Source organism: Cheilinus undulatus, linkage group 19 (genome assembly GCF_018320785.1).
Source record: "Cheilinus undulatus linkage group 19, ASM1832078v1, whole genome shotgun sequence".
Taxonomy (NCBI): domain Eukaryota; kingdom Metazoa; phylum Chordata; class Actinopteri; order Labriformes; family Labridae; genus Cheilinus; species Cheilinus undulatus.
Window position 1 is genome coordinate 13,409,434 of NC_054883.1, and position 24,136 is coordinate 13,433,569.

The 24,136-nt window shown below is 39.7% G+C and overlaps 1 protein-coding gene across 1 annotated transcript in view; it reads left to right on the top strand.

The window, feature by feature from the left end:
- The window catches only part of drd3 (dopamine receptor D3), a 29,135-nt gene extending 26,838 nt beyond the window's left edge, over positions 1–2,297 (top strand). Inside the window, exon 7 of the mRNA XM_041814398.1 lies at positions 2,101–2,297. Coding sequence (XP_041670332.1) covers positions 2,101–2,297 — 197 coding nt within the window. The remainder of the gene's footprint in view (positions 1–2,100) is intronic.
- Positions 2,298–24,136: the final 21,839 nt, after the last annotated feature.

Here is a 24,136-nt window from a genome sequence, read left to right on the forward strand (position 1 = left end):
AAAGATCTGGTGACAAATGTGTAATCAGAGGTGTCTGATTCCGTTACGCTGGTGTCAGTGAAAAGTCTGGAGCGCACACAGGAAATTATCTCCATCCTGCCCACTTCCCACCTGCTTCTCAGCCGGCTGACCACTGTTTTGCAGAGATCCCATGACCCCAATTTAAGTGTTATGAGTGTTCAACTCTGCTGCAGCTTTTAAAGATGTTTGCTTTTCTGTGTCCTGCTGCTGGTTAAACAGAGAGTGTTTATATTGACCCTACTCTAAAGTCAGTTCTAGTTCTTTATAGTCTTTTTACAACAAAACACATAACAGCAATTCGAAGTTCATAGTTATTTTAAAACCTTGGGTTTGACTTCTTACATAAAAAGGAACAAAAGCAGGCCAAGTGTGTAGATTTTCCACCTGAAATAACTCAATATGAGATTTCACTGGTTTCTGTTTGTAACAGTTCACCTTGACAAGAATTTACAGAATTCAGTCAGACTTCTCTAAAAGCAATTTCCATTGGATGAGCTGTTAGCTCATGAGATAGACAATGCTCCACAAGCTCCACATGTACAGAGCTTGCATGGACGTAGTCTCAAGGGAATTTCACAATGCCTGAGACCACCTCTTCAAGCAGATAGTACTCTGCATCCACACTGACGAAATAAAACCTGACATTTGTGTGAAGTGTTCTTGGACGAAGCCTTGCCCCTAATGTAAAAGCACCAAGCGATGTCAGGTATTAGTTCCTGAAGAGGTGTCATGAGGCTCAATGATTGCATGTGCTACCTTGGAAATACCCTCAGAATTAGGACTGGATGATTTGTGAATTAATGTAATTGTGATTTTTCCAAATTTTACGATTGTGATTTAATATGGGATTATTCTTGGGTACCTCATCTTATGTATCAATCAACAAACACAAGCAATCAGTCCAAACGGCCATGCCGCTTTTAAATCTGGATTATGCAAACTATAACCTTGCAAAGCGGGTGGATTGGCGAGACTCCATGGTGACATCAGGTATATTCATCTTGCAAAGCTCTGATCTCCGTTTGTGCCTGTCTCGAAAATGGTTCTGACAGACCAGCATCATTTAAGGAGTGTGAAGTGGTAGCTACCAGCCTGGTTAAGATGTGCTGCACTAGCTTGAATGTAGCTAAAGTATCAAGGCAGTTTTATCTAAACTGGACCGCATTTCCTTTTTCAAACAAGAGTCACGCTAAAAGCTTTCCATGTGGAAAAGATGTTTTTGCTCTTCTGCCAACCTGTTTTGGGATGAGTTTGCAGTCATCACAGAGTTTTACTGTAAGCCAGTGTATTCAATGGCTGTTACCGCTCTTTACACACTTTGAGTCATAGAGACTCAAACTGTTTATGTTGGAGGTCATGTACATGTGTACTTCTGGTATTTTTATTAAGAAATCTTATAGGACTGTCTCAATTTTGCTGCCAGCCTCTAGTGGACACTTGAAGAACTGTATTTGTCTTTAATATGACACTGGCTTCACTGTTCAACACTCCAAGTTGCTGTTCTCCCAATGTTTCCTGCCACTTTTCTTTTGTCACTAGCAAACTTAAAGATTGTACAAAATTCAATTACACATAACAGTTACATGATTGATTTATACTTTAAGATTAATATCAAAACTAGACCAAAATATAAAGGAAAAATGCAAGATGAATGGTAAAAAAAAGAGTTTGCAAAAGCAATACCATACAACCAAAAGGCAGAGATACTCCACTTATTTGCTTTCTAGGCTAGGTTTTGTGTTTTACATGATAAAAAGGCCTTAAAAACTGGGATTTAAGGATTTCTAGGTAATAAGAAAAGCTTGAGAATAAAAGTGTGTCCAAAGCAAACAAAAGAGTAAAGATGCGCTGTTAGATCAGATGTAGCATTATTAGTGGCCATTGTCTACACTTTTACAGAACATAATTAGCATGTAATGAATCCAATTAATGTTGTAATTTCCTATATTGCTCATTATCATAATTAGATCTTACGCTTGGTTATTGCTGTTGATGAAAAGAAAGCCATGTTAGCATGCTAGTGCCGTTCACTCATTCCTTACAGTGTTTCTCTATTTGTCCTTCTCTCTGTATGTCCAGGAGTGTTTCTCATCTGCTGGCTGCCGTTCTTTGTGACTCACATTCTGAACACACACTGCAGGACGTGCTACGTGCCTCCCGGGCTTTACAGTGCATTCACCTGGCTGGGGTATGTCAACAGCGCCCTCAACCCTGTTATCTACACCACCTTCAACATCGAGTTCAGGCGCGCCTTCATCAAGATCCTCAGCTGCTGATGGAGACCGAGCTCCAGGAAATTAAAATGGAAATGAGGCTGTGCATTAAAGCAACAACACTCTCTCATCCATGCATTTTGTGAACTGTGACCACAGATGTACACCGGTCATGATGAGGGGAGTTAAACCTGCTTCACTTCTTACAGGAGCTTTACAAAAACAAGAAGACATAGACTCTTGGTTATGCAATAAATACAAACTAACTGGAATTTTTTCTTCAGTCAGACTTAAAATGTCCTTCCTAACTGGGCTTGGATTCCACTTGAACAGTATTATTTCTCAAATAAGACAGTGTTATCGAAAGCACAAGATGTTGGACCTACTTGTAGAGTCTGTAAGCTATTTATTGGCGCAGGGTTTTCCAACTGATGTATGTTCACATGAAGCTTTAAGGCTCCGCAAAGCAGAGGGTCACTCCATCCTAAGGCTCACCACCTCACTGTGTGGATAACCTGATGTTTCTCACCACCCCCGATCACCTATCATCAACCGTCACCATCAGTTAGTCACCAGTGCATGTTTAAATCAAATTTCAAAGGGTGCTCCCTTTAACATGAGGAATCGTATTCGCCTCGCCCAAGACTCACTTCATTATGAGGTTTGTCGTAAATATTGATGTGGAGACATTTTGCTCATATTGGAATCATTACAATTTTAAAAATGTGACATTTTCAATGTAATTCACAGTGGAAATTATCAGTGTTTTCTAAAGGGACTGTCTGATTATTGGAAAACTCCCCCTCCCTCTATGATTTAGAGCCGATGAAAGAAGGAGCATTGTGCTGGATTGTAAACCATGAAGTGCACAGGACCGTCCATGGAGAGTGTTGTAAATAAAATAAAAAAGATTAAATGTCTGACAAGCCTGAGATCATCCGTCTTTACATGTACCGGATCGCACAGCTCATGTAAGCATGCGTGCTGTGAATAAAAGTGATGGTGGGCTTTCTAGAAAGCATAATAGAGGGACTAAGCAGGATCTTTGGAGATTTAGACTGAAAAAAGGTGGATAAGGGTGCAGGAGAGAAAAACAATGAGATGAGGGATAATGGGAGATCTGGCAGGAAGAAGTAGAGCCTTAAAGGAAGAAATGGACAGAAGATAGCAGTAGATGGATTGATGATAAGCAGCTAAAAGAAAGCAGCATGGACGAGGGTGGGTGTTCAGTCTTTCTCAGCCTACTTCTTAAGCTCTTTTATTTCTCTGAGAGGAAAAAACACCTGCTCCCCCTGACACTGTGTGCCATTACGTCAACTCAGCCTCATTCCACTGAGACACTACTTATGGAAATGATGCATCAGGTCTGTGTGAAAAGAAACCTTGACTGATAAACATGGTCAAATGTTAGTGCTGGTTTTATTCTTCACCCCCTTAAAAAGCCAATCAAAAACATATTTAAGAGTCAGCAGACTCTAAAGCTCCTGTGAGGAGTTTCTGTTTGACTTTTTCAAATGAACACTGATGCCTCTGTAGCTGCAAAAACCAATGAGCTCATCAGAGACAAAACTGGAAATAGCTGAAAAGTTAATTTTAAAGCCTGGAGATGCTACTGTGGGGTAGGTGTCAAACAGCACCCTGCCAAAAACAGACTTTTTATTTAACATTCCCCACAGCTGAGATTCCCATTTTGAGATGTGTTTGTCTCATTAAAGGCAGCAGATTTTATGTCCAAAAACACTACTTACACACTAAAACAAGACCAAACCATCAAAGATAAAATATACCACTTTGTCCACAGGGGGCGCCAAAATCAACACAACTAAAAGCGCAGTACAGTAGCTTTAATTAAAGTACACAATACAGGCAGAAGTATTTGGCAGCCTGACCATTCAAATACATCCACTTCAATATGGAGTTGGTCTCCCTTTGCAGCTAGAACAGCCTCCGCTCTTCTTGGAAGGCTGTTTCTGTGGAAATTTGAGCCTATGCATTCTTTAGAGCAGTGGTTCTCAACTGGTTGAGTCACAGGACCCCCAAAAAGCTCCTCAAGGAGAACTGCGACACAAATTTTGGAGATTTTTTGGTCAGTCAGATGTATTTAATAAAAAATAGGATGGCTTGGGCCTAAGACACTATTAAAGGTATAACACAACAATGAAAAAGGACAAAACATGCATGTTTTATAGAGTCTCATAGACAATTTGGTGCAATTTTTTTCCATAGGCACACATATTTTGGCCTAGTATGCCAGCATATCTCAACTGTAAAGTTTGGCCATATAGACTAATAAATTAGTGGAGTTTTAGACTGGACCAACAGACCTGTGTAAGTTGAGAACTTTTTCTTTAGTCATTCTAATTCTCTAAACCTTCAAGTTTTTTTTAAGAAAAAAAAGTTTATTTTTTTGTTCATCCTCAAACCTTAAACTGGGTTCAAAGGACAGAATTTTTAGTTACATAAAACATACAGGCCCGCCCCTGCCTGTACGAAAACTATGCATAGCGTGCCTCACTTTCAGTGATTTTTTCTTCTCTCTCTCTCAGCACATCACTCTGGTGTTTGCATAATAAATTTGATCCAGTATGAATGTATTTACTACAAAACTGACCAAACATAAACTTTACCTGACCGTCACACATTGGTAAATTAACCCTAAAGATATCTATTTTTGGAGATCGGTGCCATCCGTGATCAATTAAAGGCTGGCTCAGACTGCACGAATTCAGCCAGATTTAAGCTAGACTGCAATGTCGCAGCTCATCGCCAATACTCGGGCCCGATTCAGAGCGTCAGGATTGACAAATGGTCTTGTACTGTGACATAATTAACGGCGCGTCCAAGACGCCCCACGACCACAATTCAAGAAGACCAGCATGTCAGAATTTTTTGTACATGGTCGTCTAGTTTGACACCTTGACCTGACATTCTGATTCTTGCTGTTGTTCCTAAACGCTTCCAATTTCTAGTAATATCACTTACAGCTGACTCTGGAAATTTCACAAACCATCTTATTGCAAAGGTGGAATCCATCCCAGTTCCACACTTGAAGTCACTGAACTCCTCAAAAAGACCCATTTGTATCACACGTGTTCGCAGACGGCGACTGCATGGCTAGGCGCTTGATTTTAAACTCCTGTGGCAATGGGAGAAATTCACCAAAATTCGATACTTAACAGGTGTGGCTGAATACTTTTGTCCATATTGTGTATATTAACAGGGTTGTAAACAGGATATAAACACACTGACATCAAGATTTCATGCTTATCCGAAGAGGCGCTTGGCCTTCTGTTCCTTAATTGCATTTGAATAAGAGTTAACTTAATTAAAGATCTAATTGAGGTTGTTAAAACTGCCCAGCTGTGCACAAGCATCTCTTCATTGTCTCCACTCATTCTAAGACACTCATTTAAGCCACTGAGTCACTTATTGTAAATATCTACATAAGAATCTAAAGCCCTCCAAGCAGCAGGCAGCTCTGTAGACCCTAGAGGGAAAATGTTTTATTAACCAACTCTGAGAGGGAGTTTGAATAGACATCGAAGTGTTTTTGAACTGACCCTCATGTTCACTCGTTCACTCACTGATGGTAGAGGATGCTATGTCAAGTGTCCGTCTTTATTAACTACTCACATTCATGCAGTGCAGCAGCAGCAAGGACAACAGCTACCCAATAAAAATCAAATTAGCAATCCCAGTGGCCACCCAAAAAAGAATGATAGATAGGAGAAGTACTTTGCCTAAATGATGCTGGCAACTTTCTGGGTGAAAATAATTCAGCAAATGAACAGCAATAAATGAAAACGAGTGAGTCTTTGCAATCTAAAAGTGTGAAATATGAAAAACATACAGTTTAACTGTTCTTTAAAGCCTAAATCTAACAGCCAGTGAGTAATGGATGAATACTATATCTCTGAACAAGTACATGACAACAAAAGCTTATTTTTCAGCCATGGTAAACAAGTCTAATCTAAACTTTTGAAACATAATTGAGACAAAGGCGAACGTGTGAAGAATCTGTAAACAGACTGATGACAACTCCTGCTGTCACAGAGTGAATGCTGGCTTAAAGTGAACACTGGTACCACATTTGTTCACTCTGCTCCTCTGTAGTTTTAGTCCAAAGCCACAGAGCTCTTCTTTCACACTTCTTCATCAACTGAGCATAAAAACATGATGGTAATTATGGATATTTCATTGTTTGAAGCACAGAACACAACACAAAATTGTAAATCATGTTGCTACTGTTTTTTTTTTTATCTACTATCATTCACTCTTGGGGCTTGATTTTTACAAAAGAACGAGTGTATGTTCAAGAAAAAGAGGGTGTGGTCACTCCAGAGAGCAGGAAGTCATGTTTGACTGCGTATTAATTGCCAATGTGTCTATCAGAAGCAACTTATACTTCAATTTCCTGCTTTGTGTTACAGGCAGGGGTGTAAAAACAACTAATTATATTTATATAATATTATTATATTACATTTATTTTTATCAAATCATATTACTGTAGTTGAGTAGTTTTTCTGGGTCCTTAAGTGTGCATTTAGAAGTCAGAACTATTACGCCTACTTAAAGAGGACATATTATGCAAAAATCACTTTTTTCAGGCTTTTCTAACAAGAATATGTGCCCCCGACCTGTCCACAATCCCTTCAAGCACCAGAAAAATCCATTCCCTCTCCCCCTCTCTTCCTCCACTTTTCAGAAAATGTGTGCTGAAACAAGCTGTCCTCGGATTTCCCCCTCATGATGTCATGTGAGGAGTTAGCTCCGCCCCCAGGTTTGGTTGCTCCTCCCTGCTTTGAAGAACGTTCCGTCCTCCTCTCCTGACCTGATCAGGAGAGCCACATCCATGAAGCTACATCCATATCCTGAGAGAGGCGTGGTCAGGGGCGGAGTCAGAAAGTTCATTAACATTTAAAGCCACAGAAACAGCTTGTTCTGAGCAGGGCTGAAACAGAAGGGTTTTTAGACATGCAAAAATCCAATACTGGAGTGTTTCTTCAGCAACAAACTTCACAGGCATGTTTTGGGGACCTCTGAGACCAATATAAACTTGGGGTAAAATATGTCCCCTTTATGTTTTAATCAGAGTAACTGTGCTTTTGCTTGATTTCCCTCTGCTGAATACACAGTAGGACATAAGGGGAGAATGACTCCACACCACATGGCAAAACATCTGCTGCACACTGCAAAGGCTGGGTGTTTATATCTTGAAATTAAAGTTAAAAATAGCTGAATTGATTTAACTTCAGTGTTGGAGTTATTGACAGTGTTGATCCACCAGTGTTAGATCATCTCTGTTTATTTAAGGGTGACATGTGGGTGGAGTTCCCTATCATGAAAGATTAGATGTGTTCTATGTGTAGTTGTGTTTTGGTATTGCCTGTTGTGTACGGTGATCCATGCTGAGGTCCTTTTGTTCATGTTTCTGGTGGATCGATGTAGTTTTTGATGTGAGACACATGTTCACCATGACGGAAGTTATCCACTGAGTTAGAGTTGCCACCTGTGACTTCAGGTGCTCCAAAAGGACGCATGAAGCACGTTCATCAGTATGCATTCTATGAGGTTGACTCTCTGCTTTGTTTTTGCCAGAGGAGACCCACACTGCAACAGAATTTCAAGAGTTTGCAGCTGTCATACTGTAAAATATTCAAGAATTTAAAAGTGTAGTTTAACTGTAATGTGTTATATTTTTCAAAATCATCAAAGTCAAAAGTCAAAGTCAAAATTGAGTCAAATGTACTGATATTATCCTTGTCTAAAATACTGAAATACTACATGTTCAGGTCATCAGCTATCGTTTGATTAGCTGCTGAACTTTACAAGAAAAACAGGCCGCCTGTTTCAAGGACAACATGCTCTGTAGATGTGGCGTGTGGACACAAGGTCATCAGAGCCTTGAGAGCAACTTCTTTAGTGGCAGTTATTCTTAAAATATTTTTATTCTTAACCAAAGTGATTCAAAGAGACCTGGCCTGGATGACACATCAGTTTTATCAATAAATTATATTCCTGGAAAGTCTAGACTTTTGCCTTGATCTTCTTCTGCCCCTCTCCTCTGGGTCAACCCAGGACAGACTGGACAGAAACACCACATCAGAAAAAGTAGATAATACGCACACTGGCTCACAGAATAGATTAAAGCTTATTGTGATTGTGAAGCCCAATTAATAAAGTGAATAATCCTTTTTCAGTCAGGACCACTTTGTCAAAAAACATGCATGATTGTAGTTACAAATATTTGCACATGTTCCTGCTCTTCCGGTGCCTACAAGGAAACCCAAAGCAGAGCAGGCATCAATCACAACAGAATGAGATTGATTGAGCCAACTTAAAGGAGGAGCTGGGGTGGAGGAGGGAATCAGCTGGCCATCAGCTGATGAGGGCTTGCATAAGATCAGCTGATCTCAATTATAAGGAAGCACCTGACTCCATGGTCTGCCTGAACTAATGCTATATGCTCAATTTTATGTTGGAAGGCTGTTGTTTGTATAGGAAAAGGCTTTATAAAAATAACAAAACTAAACTTGTATTGATATATGATAAATTCAATATCATTCCTCATGCTAAAATGCTAAATGCTAAATAAGCCCCTGCACTTTTAAAGACAAGTTCACACTTCATCACTTGTAGAAAAATTCAGGTTAAATGTTTTTGATAAGAGCAACATTTATTTTCTTTTTTAAGCCTGAAAGAGAATCCGTTAAAATCGGGATTGGTGCCAAGAAATCAGAGATTTTATCTTTAGCTCATATTGCCCAGCCCAGATGGAGACTGAAAGATAAGCCGTTCTTAACTCCAGCCACCTGTAGAGAGAAAATAGAGACAGATATATACTTGCCAAGTTAAATCTGAATATTTATCAGGATAAAGTAAAACTCCACTTCAGTCTGCATGTTTAACCCCTTAAAGCCCATTGTATCATATTTGATACCTACTTTTATGATACTGCTATCTAATCAATATGATCAATAAATTACTAAAAAAAATTCTGAATTCAATCTGATAAATGATAGAAATGCCCTCAAGTGGATTATCAGTTACCAAAAACACCTAATGTATCAAATAAGATACAAAAAAAAATATACTGCATATGTTAAATTTTATGGAAATTTGGATATTTTTGGATTTCAGTAGAAAGTGAAATAAACATTTCAGTTCCAAAAAATGAGAATTTTCTGGCTATAATTTTTGTATTCAGGCTTTAAAGGGTTAAACAAACACATACTTGCCTGGGTGGGAAATACATGCTTGGGGATTAAAATATTGGTGGTTCAGTGTGTACATTTCTGTGCGTGCACTAACAGGTTTGATCATGAGGAGCAGTGCATGATGGGATATTTGTAAAGAGGCTTAAGAGGGGAGGGTAAAAACTGAAGCCTATCCATGGAGAAAGGCTGACCTGCTGGTCCATCGCTTAAAGAAGGTGATGAATGTGATGCAGTGCTGGCATGTTCATCATCGGTGCAAATATTACTATTAACTAACTTTTGAAACACAAATCAGCCCTCCTCTGGAAGCCCTCCATTCTGCCGTTCTCATGATGCTATCCATGCCATTGCAGACCTCATGGTGGCTTTTCAAGCAAGCCTGGAACTTGGGTGACTTCCCAGGTTCAAAAATAACACCCACCCAACTCTAACATTGGCCACCATGTTGTTTTCCGAAAATGGAAGTCACATGGTTTGTGATAACCAATGGCAGGTTGTTCCATCGTTGATTTGCCTACAGCGCATGTCTTTAAACTTGGAAGCTGAAGGAGAGGGCTTGTAACTTGTAATGCCTGCTTGTAATGGAGAGAAAGAGAGACAAAGCCTGTGATGTGGCCCTTTGTGTCACTGCAGACAGAAAGTGTTTTTAATGATGATGGCACAAAAACAGCCAAGGCAAAAAAGTGCACGGGTTTTTTGTGTGTAAAAATGGGAACATTTTAAAGACTTTTTGTCCCAGAAGGTTTTTTTTTCACTCTCTGGTCCTTGAGAGACTGGCGAACAAGTTTATGCAAAAAAAGTCTTGGTCAGTATTGTTTGCCGTGTGCCACACTGAGAAGTATTTTAGTTTTAACTTCCATTTAGTTTTTTCTTTGTCCCTTAGGTTATTTTTGATTCAAGTGGCATTACTGCAGTACACATATTTTTAAAGCCCAGGTTGTTCAGAAGAAAAACTTGTTTAGAGCTTTACTGTGCACCACAGGGTTGATTTTTTACAAACTTTTTAAGACAATAAGACCAAGGGAGACAAAATAGTTCAAAAATAGCTCAGGGCTCAGAGGGTTAAAGGTCCCTTTCACCAGTAAAGTCTACAGCAGAACAGATTTTAGATGGAAAAATAAATGATTTTCAAAAGTTTCATATATTGTTCGTTAGCGTTTGCTGCTCATCCAGTTAAAAATATGCATCAGGAACCACATTAACAGAGCTGCATTTGACTGCATTTTAATAGGGTCAAATAGCTGAATAAATTGAAAAACTGGACCTATAAATCACTCTTTGCACCATGTCCTGTCTGTTAACAAGGAGGAGGCGGAGCTTATAATCCTTACTTCCTTCAATCTGTGGAAAGATTTCTTAACAATTTGGCTTCACTTTTGAGGAGCTATGATGTCGTCCATCTTTTCAGAGTCCATTTTTTTCTTTCATAAATGTTCCTGCTGTGCTTAACAGAGTCATACCTGACTGTAGTTGTTTCAAAATAAAAGCCACATGGATTGATACAGGCTTTTTAAAAATTTAAAAAACCCTTCATGATTAGCTTTTTTAAGTGGTTTCCTCCCCTCCTAAGCTTTATATAAAATGGACTGTTTTTAAGATGTAGACAGTCTCCTGAGTTCGTTCAATTTCAGACTGAAATATCTTTTATATATATGTTCAAATATGCAGGACAAAGATAACCTGTCGTCTGATTGCTGCACAAACCCCCTCTTCCTCCCTTTGTTCTCATTGATATTAGGGGCTTTTTGCATTTCTGTGGGTGGACAAACAGATGTGATGGACACTCATGGCGTTTAGCTGTGGTTAATGATGATGGATAAAGATGCTGTGATTGCAGACACGGTAGCTACACGCCCTGACTGACATTCAGTCTGTCCCTCTCCTCTTCCACAGATGTCTCCTCCCGTTTTCCTCCCACCAGTCTGTCAGAGTAGCATGGTAATCATCTTCCTCACACTGTCTTTTGCACATATGCTGCCTTCACCTATAATTTGATGCCATTTTAAGGTTCAGGAGGTCGCATGTGAGAAGATAACCAATCCTGCAACAGTGAGAAATGAGTTATGGAAATGTGATTGCACGTAAGTTTGCATAAGTGTGCTCTTTTTCGTTTACAACAAACATCTGCTTGAACATATTTCTGCCTCCTCAGTGTGATTACAACAGCAGACTCGCACAAAATCAAAAAGGAGCTGGTCACCGTGAGGCCAAATGAAATCCTCTACAGCCTGGGAAGAATGGGTTACATTTCCTCTACAAATATGAGTAGATAAGTAGCAAAACAGAAACAAATACTAACATCTGGGCTGTGAAAACTAAATATAGCTGCAGCTAGCAGAGTGAGATTAGCTTAGCATGAAGACTAGAAACAAGAGGAGACTCAGCCTGTCTTTCTTTGAGAATAACTTGAGATTTTTTTTAGAAAAAAAGCACAATTTACATCCAAGAGGATTACACAAACAAGCTATAATGTGTTAAATCTGTTTCATTGAGATAATTCTTGCAGATTGGAGTGAAGACCATCACAGCCAGCCTGGATGGGATAAAAACATCAGTTGTAGTCCTGCTAGCCTTAAAGCAGGGCGTCCAAACTTGTTCCACTGAGGGTCACATACAGAGATACATATCGTTACAGGTGACTGACAGGTCTTTTGTTTCCCATGTTTTTCCTATTTCATTGATTATTCAAAGAATAAATAGCCCTGAATGTCAAAGCTGAGTTTCACATTTGGGTGTTTCCTGTGCAGACTGCATTTACAGTTAGAGGTGTAACCAACATGAAAACCAGAGAGCTGTCTATAAGTGAAAAACAAGCAACTGTGAAGCTAGGAGAAGGTGGTGAATCAATCAGAGCCATTGCACAAACATTAGCCATAGTCAGCTATAAGGAATGTTGTTACCTTGAGAAAAACAGCATTATCTCAAGATGACAACAAAAAACAAGTCGAGCTCACAAGAAATCGGACACAAATTTTTCGTCATCATGGGAAAACCGAGTAAATAATACATGTGAGTACATGGCCCTTTAGGGCTTCCGTAGTACCTTGCTTTCGCAGCATTATTTGAAAATTCACCCACCATTTAGAGCGCTAAAAGAATGTAAATAAACTTTGTGTTATCTCCACCTGCAGCCTCAAAGATAACATGCAAATGTCTACACCCTGAGTCTTTTAAAGTCTTATAATGGTGAAGGTGAGCACCACACTCCCTCACCTTTGCTTCATTTATCTCCCTCCTGTGATGGAGAACAAGAAGAATGGAGGTCTCAAGAGGAGTCACATGTTCGTGACTTCCACTGATAAGCAGCACAGAGTATTCGAGGTAACTATTTAGCATGATTAAATGTAATTAGTTCTAGATGGTTGGTGATGCAGACTGTTGGTAAATAAGAAAATGAGGCAACTCAAGGACTTTTCAAAGAGAACTCCAACAGAATGACACCTAAAGATGCTACAATGAACCTGATCTCTGACGTACCAATCATCATGAAGACTTCATCTAAGGTTTATGCTGTGTGAAGAGTCAATTAAGAACCAGGTTATCACTTGATAAGTCTTACTCACACACCCATCAGAGACAAACCCCCATCACTATCACTCTCACAGCAGCTGAAGTCCTCAGCCTCTCAGGATGAGAGCTTTGTTTTCTGTGTTTCTTCAGATCCTCTCCTGTGGAAGAGATAAAAGGGCAAACGCTGCTGCCCCGAGAATTACCATCACAATCCCGTATGATTATTATCTGCGAGCTGAGGCTCAACCAGAGCACTACTTTTGGACTTAATGAGCACAGGAGAAGAGGGAGGGTGAACCAGAGGGAGAACAGCCTCATGACACCCTCAGTCCACTCTCCATCTAAACTGAGAAAGCTAAAGGGGTTAAATTCTCTGCTTTATTTCCCTTGAGAGATGATTAATTCTAGAAGAAATTTTGCCAAAAAAAACATTATTTCACCCTAACTACAGCACCTGATATCTTTCAATTTGCACTTAGTAGAAGATAATCAGAGCACTTTAAATAGAGGCACATGTTCAATAATGTATCAGGATCCAGCATGCGTAAGTAATGCATTCCATGCATGGTCACACCTCTCTCACTTTGGACCTGCAGCACCTGGGCTCCCCTTATTCTGTCAATCTGTTCAGCAATTAAAGCGAAACCTTCTTACACAATCTGGCAGCGTTGACAGGGACTTGCTGCGTGAGTGACTGTGAGGAAAATGTGCATTTACTCATGTAAGGCTGCACAGATGAGGCAGAAGAGAGATGGTCATGGAAAGCCCAGGCGATTATTTTTCCTCCTATAAGCGCCAGAGTACATACAGAATTATACACGATGTAATTACCTAACATTTAGACCTTTACCGACATAATAGCTGCTAATTATATACCGTTCTCTGCATGCCGTCAATTTGAAGTAGGCTTTGGCAAAGAACACCAAAGCCATGAAGGGCAACAACAAAATCACTTTTTCCTCATTAGTGCTTCATTGGGAACACTACCAGCCCGTGTTTACTTCTGGTGTTTTTATCACACCTTCACAAGCACATGGATGCATCCTTCATCAACACAAAGACACGCACTCCATCTCTCTGTCTCCTAGAAGAACCTCTCTGCTATCTGCCCTCTCGCTTTCAATTTTCTCCCCTATCCGCTGTTTTCAACGAGACACTCGTCGAGCTGCAGAGTCTGAGAGCCATACTAAACTGGTCTCAGCCTCAAATTGAATTTTCTTCCTCATTTCGCGCCTTCTCTGGTGTCATCCTGTCTTAATTGCTCTATTTCCAGCTCATTCTGCTTTAGAATCACATGTGTTGTTTGTCTGTGTGACACGCTATCGTGTATTGATTTAGTGGCGTCTATATCCTGAAGTCTATGTGAGCCTGGGGTTGAGACTGGACTTTAAGAAGTGAAGACAAAACATCAGGCTGACAGTTGGATAAAATTGTTTAAGATAATCTTTAACAAGTCTGTAGGCTCACTATTACCCTGCAGGCCTGCTCAGAGTCGACTGGGCCCTTACCAATGATATCAATGCATGCATGTTGGATCATTTGCATTGGTGCTAGCATCTCGGCTAACTGTCACTTCATTTTAGAACTGAAAAGTGCGTCAAGCTATTGTTGGGCTCTGATGTCCAATTTATGTGATGTCCCCTTGCTAGAAAGTGACACAGAGTCTCGCAGCACTGCTGCCTCAGAGAGACCTTTTGAGGTGGAGGATTTTTCCTCTCCAGAGTCCCCTGAAGCAGGCTACAGAGTGGTGGCGGACCGTGGTGGTCCTGAGCACTGAGCCCTGTTTGCGCTTTTGGCTCCAGCGCCGGCATTACTAAAGCCAGAGCTCTCAGAGCTAAGGCAGTGCAAGGGCAGGAGAGGATGGGAGTGGTCTCTGAATGGGAAAGTCAGTTAGAGGTGGTAAGATTCTACCTTTTATATAAAGTTTGTGATGTGGAAAGCTACCGATGGTAGGATTCTACGCCACATAAGAAAAGATTTTTCAAAGAAGATGTCCGTTTTAGCTCATTAAAAGTTGTAAAATGCAGATTTTTATCAGTTTGGTGCAAATGTCAGAAATAACACCAGCATTGATGTGTTTTATCATAGTTCAGTCAGATACTACAGTGTACAGCTGAAAAGAATTAAATTAAAGTGTTCCCTACTACACATTTTTTCCACTTTAGCAATTTCTGCAGCCTTTGAACCTTTTCCCAACTTTACCTGCCAAATTCTGCCCCTATTTGCCAATTTTAACACATTTTGCCACTTTTTAACCGCCTTTCTCTATTATTGCCATCCATTTTTGCCACTTTTAACCATTTTGCCATTTTTAACCACTTTTCAAACAGTCAACTTTCTTTTGATTTCATAACACATACTTGTTGTCCCTTCTTTGCAATTTAAACCAATTTTTGCCATTATTTACCACTTTTAGCCATTTTTATCAGTTTATAACAAATCTTGCCACTTTGAACTGCTTTTCACCATTTTTTCCAAATATGTCTGCCACTTTTAGCCATTTTTATCTCTTTAAACAATTTTTTTTTTTTACTCTTTAACTGCATTTTGCCATTTTTACCAAATGGCAAAATGCCCCCCCCCCCCCCACACACACACACACACACACACACAATTTGACAGGGCCCACTTATGAGCAGCCTTGTTGCCCTGTTAGCCTTTATGAGCATAAAGACAGGGCTACCAACTGTCATGCCACTGCAAACTGTAAGACTCACGCAACAGACACTTTTCACTCGTTCTCATGCCATTTGTCCATTTTCTCACGGAGGACAGAAATCTATAATTGATAACTCTGCAGCATGAGGAGAGGACCTGACATGGCACAGACATACAGAACAGAGAACCAAAAATAAACAACAGCACTGTGTAAAATGGTTCATCAAGTGTGAGGTTGTGGATGGCTTGTCTCATATTCGACAAAAAAAAAATTCTGTGGACTGATGAGACAAAAGTTGAACTTTTTGGAAGATGCGCGTCCCGCTACATCTGGAATTAAACTAATACAGCATTTCATTAAAAGAACATCATACCAACAGTCAAACATGGTGGTGGTAGTGTGATGGTGCAGTATGTGGCTGCTCTGCTGCTTCAGGACCTGGACCACCTGCGGTAATTGATGGAAACATGAATTCAATTAAAACGGTCCTCCGTTCGTGACCTCAAGTGCAATTGGGTAATACAGTGGGACAATGATCCAAAACACACCAGTAAGTCAGCCAATGGGTAAAAAGAAAAAAGAGGAGTGGCCTGGACAAAGTACGACTTAAATCTGAATGAAATGCTCTGGCATGACTTTAAACGGGCCATTCATGTTTAAAAACCCTCCAGTGTGGTTGAATTAAAACAATTCTGCAAAGAAGAGTGGACCAAAATTCCTTCATGGTGATGTGAAAGAGTCATCGCCACTTACTTGCCACAATGCTTGATTGCAGTTGTCGCGACCAAGGCTGGAAAAATTGGTAAGCTAGTAAAAAGTCTATAGTATGGCTGAGTAAGTGGCAGTAGGTGGGAGGACATTGTCTCAGACTCATCTGCAGGTTACAATGTTACAATGTTACAATGTCATTTAGCAGACGCTGTTCTCCAAAGCGACGTACATTTGAGAGCAAGAACAACACAAGCAATGATCTAGACAAGAAGAAACAACATCAGTAAGTGCCATCAAGTGCTTCAGGTTCAATTGGACGCAAGTGCTGCCGTGTAGAGTTTAAGGCAGAGTACCTAAAATATACGTTGTTTATGTAGTTTTTTTTTTTGTTTTTTGTTTTTTTTGTTTTTTTTTTTTTTTTGCAGGTGACTGTTTGCATCTATTGGTGAGAGTATCAAAGTGTATTCTTTGCTGCTGGAGTTTAGTTTGGTTGTGAATGATCTATTTTCAGCTGCAGCTCTTGAGTGTAGCTGTAGAAAGTTAATTTCAGTGACAAAAAGCCACTCACAGATGCCTCAGAGCTGCTATGGCTATATAAACAAACAGATACATCTCAGCTAGCAAAGTGCTAACTACAATAAGCGTAAAAGCATTTCATAACTCCCAATTTATGACAAGGAAAATGAAATAAACAATTTTCAGAGGGTCGTGTCTCTGTCTATTCTGGATCTGAAACGCCGCTCCACACATGAGTCGGGGCTGTGAGTCGGAGAGATGTCAATCAGAAACGATGCACATGTCAATTACTACGAAGGAGATGTCAATCAAACATGACCTACCATGCCTCAAAAATCTTGAGAAACAGTCTGCATTTAAAGAGTGATTGAGCTATTTTCTGAAAAGTTTTTCTGACAGTTACAGTAAGTCATTTTAGACTCATACTCTTATGAATCTCAGCTGTTATATTAAATACTCACTTTAGCTACTTTAACTCTTGTTTTGAGAGGCAGTAGTTAACAGTTTTATAAGATGTACCACTGAAACAAATACATGAGCAGCCAGAGCAGAAACATGGGCAACGATACTGAAATGAATCCTAATGATGTCTGTTTACATTTTTTTTTTAAAGTATGTATTTTTATGGAAGAAAACTGCACTCACTTAACGAGATAATTTAATGAATTATTTTATTAATTTGGACAAACAGCAGAGTACTGTGTACTAAGGAGCCAAAACACACTGAAATAACTAAAATATATGATTTTTTGGGTGATCGAGGGGTAGATAGAGAGGTTGGATTAGAAAACATGATACCAATGCTAATAAATGGTATTGCATTGCATTTTCTGCAGCCAGCTTGATCTAAAATTGATTCTAACAATCACACTTCTTTGAAGTACCATTTAGGCCCACTTCATATGAACATCATATTTTTAAAGTTACGTGAGTGTATTAAAGTTTCTAACTAATGCTAAAGCAGATATCAGCTGCTAGCACGCCACCAAGTGGCTATAGCTTACTAGCCTAGCTTTAAAGTTGAATTAAATTTCACAGTCAACAGTGGTGTGCACGGGGGGGTTGCGTACCCCCAGGGGTACACAAAGTGACATAGGGGGCACGTGAAAAATAAAAACATGATTTTTCTTTCTGATTGATCTTGGAGAAAGAAATCGGTCCTGAATTGGCCAAGATTCTTAAAGTAACATATGTTCAATCAGACATCCTTCTCATTAAAGCTGTGGTGAGTTTGTATTTAACAGTTTCAAGTTCATGACTGAATATGTTCTAGAAATGTAAATTTCTTTTTTCAAAAGTGAACTGGTGTTTCTTACTGAAAATGCTTGTAAATAAATCTATTTTGTGAGAAATAATTCACTTCAAGAGATTTTATTTGTATGTTATGCGTGCTAAATGTGGGAGGTGGGGGTGGCGGCGGGCTTACAGACACATTTCTTTTTCTAGCTGCTATAAGCGCGTGAGAGTAGGAGGTACATGGCTGGAGGTCAAATGTCTGAAGGGGTACGGGCTGTGAAAAGTTTGGGAACCACTGCATTAAGCCACATGCATTTCCTGAGAGGGGAGGAGTCGGGGTGGAGTCAGACAGCTCTTTAACATTTTAAAACCAAACCACACAGGAACAGCTCGTTCTGAGCCATTAGATTTGGGCTCCTACTAACCATCGCCAAACACTACATTTCCCATTTACCACCGTTCATTCATTTTGCAATACTTTTGGATAGAATCCCCATGAAAACTGCACAATATATGCTTTCTCAAATAAACAGTGACTTTAACTGAGATTTTCCCAACTTTTAAAGTAGGTTAGCAATGAATGAACATTTAATATACTCTACTGTACATACTCAGCACCTGTTCTTTTTCTGACTTCAATCAGTTGACTCCCTCCTCTTCTTAGCTTTAGGCCTCCTTTGAGTTCCAAACTAATCTCCTTTCAGTCTCTCACACCCACCTGCTTTCCTCAACATTATAATCTACTCCGACTTTTCCAGCTGTAGGCACTGCTTCTTTTAAATCGTGTAAAACTTATTAATTAAATCTGCAGATTGAAACCCAAGGGTACGACATTTAATTGTATACCACAAATACATGATTTCTCTTCCATGCAATCCCTCCTAGCACCCAACAGAGAGGTGTGTTTGTAATGTGCGTGGGTTTGAACAGTCACAAAGGCGCCATCCAAACAGCGCAGGAGCAGTCTCAATCAATTGCTAAATGCTAACAGTCTCCCTCGGTCACAGAAAGTAAATGATTTCTCTTACCCATGATGCCTCCTTTTAATGATGTGATCAGAAAAGTGAAAACAGAATTCCCTCATTTCCCTACAGCTCTTACATTCCTGTCTCTCCTGTCATTTACCTGTCTGACACGGTTTTTCTGATCTGTCGTAACAGCAACTACAGTGTTTGAATGGATATTTAATGAGTACCTGATGTGTAATGAAGGTGGTTCTTCTAACCAGCTGCTGTCATCTTATTTTAAAAGCCACATCTGACAACAGGGGCACAGGTCACATGCAAATTAGTTTTCAAAAGTCTCCAAGTGACAAATGTTCATGCATGCAGCGCAGCATGACTACACAAGTGTGCACACAGAGGGTTGCATGGCCTTTCTTCAGCTGCAGGCGGTATCCTGTTACACCCAGCTGTTCTTCTGTCCCTGCAGCTACCTTTTGCAACTCTGCGTCTGACCTCCCCGGCTCCACCGCCAACGACCCGACCCAGATGGCTCGAACATTAGCAGCAGCACCCGCAACAACACAGAAAAGCAAAGTCACGGAGAACACATGGCTGTGAATCATCACACACAACAATAGCTCCTAAAATAGTCGAGAGATAAAGTCCCAAAGCTGAGGCATAGATGTCAACAGTGACCCAGCAAGAGTCAAACATGATTCATGTGATGTGGTTAGCTTGGCCATCATTTCATCATCATAGAACATGACATAAAATGTGTTGAAATGAGGAATTACTTGAAAACATAGAAATCAATTTCAGGGTGAACAGCTGTAGCCTATGGGTTTTAAATTGGGAAATGGAGTCTGTGGGTAGGCCAAACATTAGCTGTAGCTGTAGCTCCTCCTGCACCTCTGAAAATCTCTCTTTCATCGTTTCCTTGATTCTAATTTGTAAATGAATGTAGCTCAGCACAATAAAACTGTAGGACAGTCAACAAACGGTTGTCTGCAGGTGACATCACATCACTGCAAAGAACTCAAAATGGGGGTCAGGAAGTTCTTGTTTCCACATAGAGAAATCCTATCAAAACACTAAAGTGTTGTGCCATTAATGGCTGTGCCAACCACTCAAACAAAAAACAAGAGTTAGTTTTGAGTCCTGAAAGTAAAGACCCCTACAACATCTATAAAAAGTATTCACCCCCTTGGTTGTTTTACCCTTTTATTGATTTTCTGAATCAATCATGTTTGATATAATCCCCCCAAAAAACTGGTATCATCCTAAATCTCTTATTCTAGAAGGAACCAGTTGGAAATTAGAATTGGTCAATTGTATCCGAATCGCTGCGTGTCTGGTTTAAGTACTACAAGAACAGAAAGTAAGAGAAAAACATTTTTCAAAGATTTAGCTTCCTAATTTTGCTCTCAAAGTGCAATTTTTTCTCCCAAGGGGAGCATGCCCCCAGACCCACTTAGAAAGGTCAGAGTGCAGGTGATCAGAATGGCATCATCTCTGCCTTAATTTGAGCCACGAAAATCCCTGTAGTTTCATTTTGTTTTGATTTCCTTCCAAAATGCATGTAATTTAGCAGTCAGTTCTGATTGCCTATGCTGCAGTTAGCCACAAGGAGGCAACTGAGATATTTTGGCCAAATATTTCTGGGGCAGTTGTGGTGATGGGAATTTTGGCATCTTTCAGTGATCCAGCTTATTTGGTTCGGCTCTTTCTGCTCCCAAACAGCTCTTCATTAAGGTACCAGTTTGGCTTCATTTGACCTCCCAATTTTAGCAATGTTATTAGATACTGTATGATTGATATTTGGGCAGGTAAAATCTATATATATATATACAAAAATAATTATAATAATATAAAATCGGTCCGGGATCCAACTCTTATCATTCACGTAAAAGAGCTGGCTCTTTGAACTGGCTCGTTCACGAACAACCCATCACTAGGCTGTTGCCCCATCTCTGTGATGTTAAGCTGGTGTGCTGTGATTTGTAAAAACGTGTGCAGGCAACACGTTTTTTGTTTGTTTTGATTCTCAGGCAGAGAAATGCTCTCTCAAAGATCTGGAAGTGGTAAATTGATGCAGAAAACCGCATTTTAATGAGGCTGAATTTAGGCCTGACTTCCAGGTGAGTCATGCAACTCAAATTTGAGTCAAAATCTGCTGAAAAATTTATACCAGAACATGCTGCTTTCCTTTGACTCAGTTTGGCCATCACCCTGGATGTCTTATCATGTGAGTTTGAATATATATAGCTATGTGGATTCTCCTGGGTGGAAAATAATGCTAATTCCGCCTCCCTTGTGTCCTTGTGCTAAAGAGACATAAGATGTTGTGACAGCAATGTAGGCTAAGGCCATGAGTATCCATGAGGCATACAGCCTCAGGGACCACCAGGCTGAAATAATAATCCTCTACTCTAAACTGTAAGGTCTTGATTTTTGTTGTTTTGTTTCAAGATTTTTTTTGCGATCATGTTTTCCTTCAGCAGCCTGAGCTGCATTATAATATTGAGCTAATAGACATATTAATAAGCCTTCTACTATGACGTATCTGTAAGGCATTACTAGTGTAATTAGCATACAAATTAAGGTCACACAAACTTGAACCTACATATTTTATTCTGCAGCCTTAAATAACCTTGACAGTAAACAATTTGGCACAGTAATTGAAATGTTTCTATTGTGAATACAGTAAATTATACAGCATGGACTCAGTGCTTTAATGATACTTGAAGCAGGTGGAATAGTGCTGATTGGACATGAGCATATTGTGGCCCCATCTTATGCATTTCAAATGACTTTGGTTGTGTAGATGGATGTTGTTGATGCAAATATCCCAGTTTACATTTAATCTCATCTGCTCTACTGATCACGCCGCTGCTGGCGTTCCTACGCCGACATTCTTGAAGCCATTTGATTAGCTGTGCCACGTTTGGGAGTTGGGGTTTGAAGAAGTGGACGACAGCGGAGATTTGTGTCGACAAGAGGATGCCTGACAACGGCATCGAAACACTGGACTGAAGCCAGGAAAGAACGAGGCTCCATCATTCACAGAAACCCACGCTCTCTCCAGCCCGGCGTGGTGAGGTGAGTAAAGAGTAAGGGGGGGAGAGGGGATCACGTCTGACCCAGGCTGAACCCAAAGTATCCACAACTGATTTAATCAAGACTGGAGAAAATTGCCTTCAGATTCAATGAGTGTAGGCGCATCTATCAAAATGACAACAACAATCACAAAGCTGCTTTCCTGCCAAAAAACAGGGACATGTAGAGGAAAGCCTTAAAGGACACGTCCTACACAACAGGTTTCCTCTGGGTTTGTCCGAGCTGTGTTAAAATCTCACTGGGAATTTTGGAGGATTTTTTACAAAAGAAATATCAGAAAGTAATCAATGATTGGTGAAGTAGCATATGTTAAAGAGATAGGTTGGTGTTGTTTTGAGAGAAAGATATTAATCGCTTGTTAATTATTTGTGGTCTGTTGCAGGCAGGTCTGCACAGTTGGTTGGGCCCCCTGAAAAACCCAGAGAAAGGGCCCTCTCCAGCTGTGATTTAATTATGTCTATGAAACCAATCTGACCATTCATGTTGCTTTTCACCAAATTTTGCCACTCCTTTTACTCCTTTTTACCTATTTTTGCTTCTTTTCAACCATTTTTGCCACATTTTGCCTCTCTTTTTACTCCTTTTTACCTATTTTTGCTTCTTTTCAACCATTTTTGCCACATTTTGCCTCTCTTTTTACTCCTTTTGACCTATTTTTGCTTCTTTTCAACCATTTTTGCCACAGTTTGCTTCTCCTTTTACCCCTTTTTACCTATTTTTGCTTCTTTTCAACCATTTTTCCCACATTTTGCTTCCCTTTTGCTTCTTTTCAACCTTTTTTGCCACATTATGCATCTCTTTTTACTCCATTTTACCTATTTTTGCTTCTTTTTAACCATTTTTGCCACATTTCGCTTCTCCTTTTATTCCATTTTTACCTATTTTTGTTATTATCCGACCATTTTTGCCACATTTTGTTACCTCTTTTACTACTTTTAACATGTTTTTGCTGATTTTTAACAATTTTTGCCACTTTTTGCTACTCCTTTTGTCTACTTTTAATCTATTTTTGCTACTTTAGACCTCTTTGTGCTGCTTTTCATCCAGTTTGCTACTTCTAAACCAACCATCCATCTGTTTCCATTTTTTGCTAAGTTCTGCCCAGTTTTGCCGCTTCTTTTTACAACTTAAGGGCAATTGTTGCTGCTTTTTTACACACTTTGACCATTATGGCCACTTCTTATTTCTACTTTTGAACCATTTTAGCCCACATCTGCGCCCAAATTTCCGCCTATTACACATTTTTCCATATTTTTTTGCGTCTTTACCCATTTTTTTTGCAAATTTTATTTTCTAGTTTTAAACCATTTTTGCTGCTTTTAACCTATTTTTTGCCATGATTGTTATGCTCCTTGTTTCCCATTTTTTGTTTGCACTTTTACCCATTTCAGACCTTTTGCCTCTTTTAATTGTTTCTCTCTTTTCACAATTACTCAACTCTTTTCCATCAAGGTGTCAGAGTTTCCTCTGCTTTATTGTGTGTGCCCTACACATCATGACTGAGCTCTGAACACTGACATTACTGTCCTTATCATTTATATCAGCATGCCCATCCACATTGTTAACATTAATTAATTGTAAATCTGTATTAAGAAAAGGGGTATACATGTTGAAAAAGGCTTTTTAAACAATAGCATAGGTATTTAAATTGATTTTCATTATGTTGATGCTATGACAAAAGTGATTATCATTCAGGTTATTAATAAAATATGGTTATCACAGCTTCACTTTACAATGGACCTTAATTTTGACCTCCATGGGCCACTAGTTTGGCAGGGCCCCAGAACGCTATCCCCTTTTATCTTCCTTGGTTGCAGGGAAGGTTTTCTGAAGGCAATGTTCCATAGAACGGGGGATCTCAGAGACAGGCCTTGAAGTGGACGTCCCAAGAAGACAGAAGATACCATGTTTGAAAAGTTGGATCTGTATGTTTACCATGTGGATTATCATTTGGAGCTCCTCCTGCTGACTGGCTGTAGTATTGGTCCTCAG